The sequence below is a fragment of the Hydra viridissima genome, unplaced genomic scaffold (genome assembly GCF_058129835.1).
Source record: "Hydra viridissima isolate aposymbiotic clone 2 unplaced genomic scaffold, HvirCarnegie_v1 scaffold_8, whole genome shotgun sequence".
NCBI lineage: Eukaryota > Metazoa > Cnidaria > Hydrozoa > Anthoathecata > Hydridae > Hydra > Hydra viridissima.
The window spans coordinates 6911001-6917164 of NW_028324307.1; the positions used below are offsets into that span (position 1 = coordinate 6911001).

General features: G+C 31.5%; 1 protein-coding gene across 3 annotated transcripts; it reads left to right on the plus strand.

Annotated features, from left to right (window-relative positions):
- The first annotated feature begins 576 nt into the window (after positions 1 to 576).
- LOC145192963 (glutamine--fructose-6-phosphate aminotransferase [isomerizing] 2-like) lies at positions 577 to 5903 on the plus strand. 3 transcript variants are annotated; one of them, XM_090094754.1, is made up of 18 exons: positions 577 to 917; positions 1149 to 1256; positions 1570 to 1612; positions 1693 to 1739; positions 1822 to 1947; positions 2023 to 2081; positions 2187 to 2333; positions 2574 to 2724; positions 2824 to 2926; positions 3586 to 3656; positions 3742 to 3828; positions 3942 to 4135; positions 4235 to 4355; positions 4445 to 4717; positions 4893 to 5020; positions 5101 to 5229; positions 5346 to 5546; positions 5663 to 5903. In XM_090094754.1, exons 1-18 carry the CDS (start codon positions 911 to 913, stop codon positions 5705 to 5707), a joined length of 2040 nt encoding a protein of 679 aa, XP_089950880.1. In that variant the 5' UTR covers positions 577 to 910; the 3' UTR covers positions 5708 to 5903. The 3 variants fall into 3 exon arrangements, with proteins under 3 accessions (XP_089950880.1, XP_089950879.1, XP_089950881.1); XM_090094753.1 differs by having other exon boundaries at positions 722 to 917; positions 2574 to 2926; XM_090094755.1 differs by lacking the exons at positions 577 to 917; positions 1149 to 1256; positions 1570 to 1612; ... (4 more) ...; positions 2574 to 2724; positions 2824 to 2926 and adding an exon at positions 3438 to 3452.
- The last annotated feature ends 261 nt before the right edge of the window (positions 5904 to 6164 follow it).

Genomic DNA, 6164 nt, shown 5'->3' on the forward strand with positions numbered 1-6164 from the left:
TAAAAGATTAATTAGTAAAAGTGTTTAAAATCACAGCTGATAGGCAAAAGTTAATAATAATAGTGTCTGACAGGCTTATTTACATTTATTAAATATGAGAAACTTAAAAAATTGTTTTGTTGAAACAGCGCTATCTGAAAGACAACAAAGTTTGAAGTATCTAGATAAAGTTTTTGGAATAAAATTCTATTACATTCAAATAAATGTAGTTCCTTCCATCCCCCAACCATTTTTACAATAAGGTTTTTTTAAGTGTTTTAAATTTGTGTCTATCGCCATATCTGCTTTTCTGGTTTGACGGAAAAAACGCGAGTGTGAAAAAAAAATACTTTCAAATCAGCGTCGGCCTTCTTACGGTTGGTCGATACCATTTAATTAACTAGATAACTATTAGAATTATATTGAATGCTCTGTTACCAACTCTAGCCCTCACCCTCTACTCCTCCCTCAAAGAACTTTGGTCAGCGGCGTTCATGCATATATGTTTTTAGCTATAAAATGACTATATTTAGAAGTGAAAAAGTGGTCCGTAGGCATGCGTATTGCTGTTATAATATTTATAATTAAAGAAATAGCACAAACGCTTAACGTGTAAACTATCAACATTTGTTAACATTTTAAAGAGTAATTGTTGCAAAACGTTCAGCAATTAGTGTAACTTTCTCTTTCTTAAGAGGATTTCGGCTTTGATTTCCTAATAAGGCTTCCGTTGGAATTTCCCATTGATTTGTGTTGCAGAAATTCTGACGCAATACCTTAAATTACAACATACTTTTAACAACTAAATTGTTTTCACGCCTAGAAATCGTTTGTATGAATAACTATAAATTATCTTCAACTTCACCATAGATGTCAATGAAACCATTGACAACAACGTTAACGTTTCGGAGAAATATTGAATTCAAAAAAAATGTGCGGTAAGTCCTCTATGAACTTAAGTTTAAACTTCTTACTACAACGAGCCATTGATTGTAGTATGTGATATGCAATATATGCATGCTTCTGACTAGTTAACGATTCTAAATAAGTTTGTGTCTGCTTGTGACATTACAGCCCTTTCGATTGACTGCTACTATTCTCGAAAAAAATTACAAAGTATGTATTTTAGTACTACTTTTTAACACCATTACAAACTTCTTTTTTAAAAGGAATATTTGCTTACCTAAACTACGGTGTACCAAGAAATAGAAAGTTTATATTAGACACATTGGTCAACGGGCTTCATAGACTCGAATATAGAGGATACGACTCTGCAGGTTTGGTTAATTTACTTAGAGTGTTTTTATCAAATAATAACAAATGTAAAAACTCAGTTTGTTAACTGACATTGGTTTTTCTAATTGGTTTTTCATGTTGTTTACATACCTGATTTAAGAAGTTTTTTGTTGCTTCATATAGCTAGCTGCAGGTAAAACACTGTCAATGTCTTGTCTTAATCCAAATCAGTACACATATTCCATGTTGGAAACTGGCATTTTTATATTGCCAGTGGACTCACATCTCTTTAGTGAGTTAATATTATTTAAATTGGTAGTTTAGGTTTATCACAATGTTTTTAAAATACTTTAGGTTTAGCAGTTGATTCTGATCAAGCAACTGGCAGTAAAGTTTCGTAAGTATTTTAGTTTGCAAAGTTACTATGATATGCAAATTTACAATGTTCATGCGTAAAATTCTGTCGATGACATTTAGAATAATCAAGACCAAGGGAAAAGTTCAAAATCTTGCTGATGAAATAGGTAATAACACATGTGTTTAAGAATATTGAATGGTTTAAAGTAAATTAAAAGTTCCTCAATCATAGAAAGTGTTATTTTTCAGCAAATGAAAATTTACAGTTTGAAAAGGAATTCTCAACACATTTGGGTATTTCTCACACACGATGGGCAACACATGGTGAGCCAAGTCCCCTTAATGCTCATCCTCATCGGTCGGACTCAAATAATGGTATGTTGAATAAAAGTATTTGTATGTATGATATTTACATGCATATGATTGAATACTTTTTTACTGCTTTTCTAGAATTTGTCTTGGTACATAATGGAATAATAACAAATTACAAAGATATCAGCCAGTATTTGGTAAGAAAATGACTTTTATCAACTCTATGTAGTATTTACTTATCTTTATGAAAGTTTATATAGTTTTTATCAATAACTTTACTGCTATGTTGGTGCTTAATTTAGGCTAAAAAAGGTTACACCCTTGAGTCTCAGACAGATACCGAAGTTATTGCTAAATTGCTAAAATATATATATGATCGTGATCAGGAATCAGAAAGAACAACAAAGCTCAGCTTTCCTGAGCTTGTGGAAAGAACTGCACGTCAATTGGTGAATATATATATATATATATATATATATATATATATATATATATATATATATATATATATATATATATATATATATATATATATATGTGTATTTAATATATATATGTGTAAAAATACACATATATATATATGTGTATTTTTTTTAATGTTAAAATAAGTTCTTATAATTCCTAAATATATTCCTAAATAATCCTAAATGTCAGTTATTTCATAAGTTCCTCTGAATGTTCATTTTTAGGAGGGAGCTTATGCTCTTGTTTTCAAGAGCAGTCATTTTCCTGACCAATGCGTTGCTACTCGTCGTGGAAGTCCACTGTTGATAGGGGTAAAAAGCGATAAACCTATAACAGTAGATCAAATCCCTGTTCTTTCTACACGGCAGTGTAATGGTAAATATCTTGGCATTTTTGTTAAAATGACCATTTGGTTGTTATTTAAACTATATCCTAAACTGTCTATAACTCTAAATATCTGCCTTATTTTTTTAGGCTTTGCTGGTGATGAAACCTCCATGAGTTCTTATCCTGAGGGTGAACATTTTCTGATATCTGAAAGTGCGGCCATGGAGTATTTTTTTGCATCAGATGCGAGGTTTAAAATTTATTTATCTTTCATATCGTTTAATCTTTTGCTAACGTTCAAGTTTTAAAATACAGTCATGAAAGAATTAGATCAGATAAAGAAAAAGAGATCTTTTTGGTTGTTTTTAAGATACTTGATATTCTGGAAATTTCTAATAAAAAACATCCTGAGTTATAAAAGTTTTTAACAAAAATAGCAATTAAAATTTCTATTTTTAATTGCTATGTTTGTTATAAAACAATTTTGTCATTTGCTGCATCATTTCATTTCATAAAAGGTTACTCTGTCATGGAAGGTCAAAGCATTTTAATTAAAATTTAAAATACTTGCTAAAGAAGACCAGAATTAGTTATTACAAGTGTAAACAAAAGGGTTAGGTATAACAATAAAATCTTAATTTTAATGGAAAAAAATATATATATAAAATCTAAAAGTAGTTTACATTTTGGTGATCTTCTTTGTTCTAAACAATGATCTAACATGCTTATTTCTAAATCTATCTTTCTATTGTTTGATTTTTTGCATCAGATGCGAGGTTTGAAATTTATTTCTAAATCTTTCTATCGTTTGATTTGTGTTTTAAACAATGATCCAACTAGATTCCTCATTAACTTTTTATTTCGTCATTGATAAACTTTTCCTTAAGTATTTTGGTTTGTTTGTTACAGCGCAATAATTGAACATACGAAGAGGGTTATCTTTTTGGAGGATGAAGATTTAGCATGGGTAAAAGATGGAAGTAATAAGCTTTATTTTTCCTAACTCCTTTAGTGTTTGTTTAATCTCTTGTTTATTTTGTTTAAAAAATGCAATATTTCTTCAAGATCTGCAGATTGCACGCATGAACAATAAAACATCATTAACGAGGGACGTCCAAACATTACAACTTGAGATCCAAGAAATAATGAAAGGTAATCTCAAGGCAACTTAATTAAATTGTTTACGTCTATCAGAATATATCTTGTTATAGTTATGTTGCCGTTATCTTGATCTAACGGATCAATTTTCAAATATTATCTTGAAGGTAGCTATTCATCCTTCATGCAGAAGGAAATAATGGAGCAACCCGAAAGTGTTTACAACACAATGCGTGGAAGAGTAAATTTCCAAGAAAACCGAGTGTTACTTGGTGGGCTTTCATCGCACATGGATTACATTAAAAGATGCAGGCGTCTCATATTTATTGCATGCGGAACAAGCTACCATAGTGCTGTCGCTGTATGAATTTACTTTATTGTCAGTAGTTCCGACTAAATCTTAAATGTTTTGTTGTTAGCTTTACAATTGTTTTTAGCATAGTGACTCTTTTTGTCTTAGACTCGCCAACTTATGGAAGAGTTAACAGAACTGCCTGTAATGGTAGAACTAGCAAGCGATTTCTTAGATAGAAACACTCCAATATTTCGTGATGATGTTTGTTTTTTCATAAGTCAGTCAGGTGAGTTAATGTTTCTTTCTTAGCTTGTTTAAAAACCTTTTATTGTGGCAGGTATAGTGCGCAACATTAGGTCTTGATTATTTTCATAGGTGAAACGGCTGATACGCTGATGGCGCTTCATTATTGCAAGAGTCGTGGTGCACTTCTTGTTGGTATAACAAATACAGTTGGAAGCAGTATATCTCGAGAAACCATGTGCGGTGTGCACATAAATGCTGGCCCGGAAATTGGAGTGGCTAGCACCAAAGCGTATACAAGTCAATTTTTGGCACTTGTGATGTTTGCTATAATGATGTCAGAAGACAGAATATCAAAGCAGGGGCGCGTTAAAGAAATCATTCAAGCCTTGAAAGTTTTTCCAGGTAATGATCGTTCTTTAACTATTATTTGTTTTAAAGTTAAGCAAAAGTGGCCCTTTTATAAGTTGTGTTTTTTTTTTATAATTTATGATTTGTGGTCCTTGGTGTCCTTTTATAAAAAGTGGTCCTTTTATATGTAAATATTGATAATAAGTAAATTGATAGCCCACTCTTTCAGAATATATTTCTGAAGTCTTGAAACTGGACCAGAAAATAGAAGAAATCGCTAAGACGTTTAAAGACGAAAAAAGTTTACTAGTCATGGGAAGAGGTTATCAGTTTGCAACATGCTTAGAAGGAGCTTTAGTAAGTTTCTGCTCAGCTTCCTCACTTTTTCAATGGCGTTTTGTGTTTTAGATGTTTTTGATACCTCATGTATGTTTTAGAAAATTAAAGAGATAACTTATATGCACTCAGAAGGAATTCTTGCTGGTGAACTGAAACACGGCCCTTTAGCTCTCGTTGACAAAGACATGCCTGTGATTATGATTGCACTTAGAGATAAGACCTATGACGTAAGGGGTTTTTTGCTTTTGAATTTTCTCTTATGTAGTGTAGTTTGAATTTTCTCTTATGTAGTGTTTTTCGGCTTACGAAGTAAAGTAGACTTTACAGTCTTACATTTTTTCAGAAATGCATGAATGCTCTGCAACAAGTATTAGCCAGAAAAGGTCGTCCTATTATCATTTGTTCAAAGGGTGACGAGGAAACAAGTAGATTAGGCTATAACAGCTTGGAAATACCACAAGTTCCGGATTGCCTCTCTGGTGTTCTCACTGTTATCCCATTGCAGCTTCTTTCTTTCCATCTTGCCGTTTTACGTGGTTACGACGTACGTTTTTTAGTTTAATACATTTCATCGTTTCTTTTTTGTTACTTTTTTGTTGTTCAAAGCTGACAGCTACTTTTTGTTTGCAATATATTTTTATGTTTGAACATTTCTTTTAGGTTGATTGCCCACGTAATTTAGCAAAATCTGTTACAGTAGAATAGAGATTTATAAATGTATTTTGAAGCTTTAGCATCTAATTTTATTAATCTTGTAAAAAGGACTTGCTGTGATTTTATATTATTTATTTAATATGGCGAGTTTTGTATATTTTTGAAAAATTCTTTTTGATTGTTTTAACGCTCATGTATACTTTCATAGTTATTCTTGTTTATAGATTTTATATATGCTATTACTGTATAACTGTATTCTTTGTTTGTAACGTAAATTGCCACAGCCAGGCTTACAACAACTTGCGTATATTGTAAAATCAATTTAACTAAAACGAGGAAATTTAAGCAAATTAGTGCATGTATCACGTGCGTGAAGATGCAACCATCCCACCCATCTAACGTAGTTAAACGTCAATTGCAGCTTATTGTCTGAAAGCCTTATTGCTGTGTCTATTTGACGAACTTATTGGCTTTTTGGTGTCGTTCTATTTGAAGATTTCAATGTTTC

Coding starts and splice junctions, on each gene's coding strand:
- LOC145192963 (XM_090094753.1), top strand. Junction 1,613..1,692: donor GCAACTGGCAGTAAAGTTTC/GTAAGTATTTTA, acceptor GATGACATTTAG/AATAATCAAGACCAAGGGAA. Junction 1,740..1,821: donor AAATCTTGCTGATGAAATAG/GTAATAACACAT, acceptor GTTATTTTTCAG/CAAATGAAAATTTACAGTTT.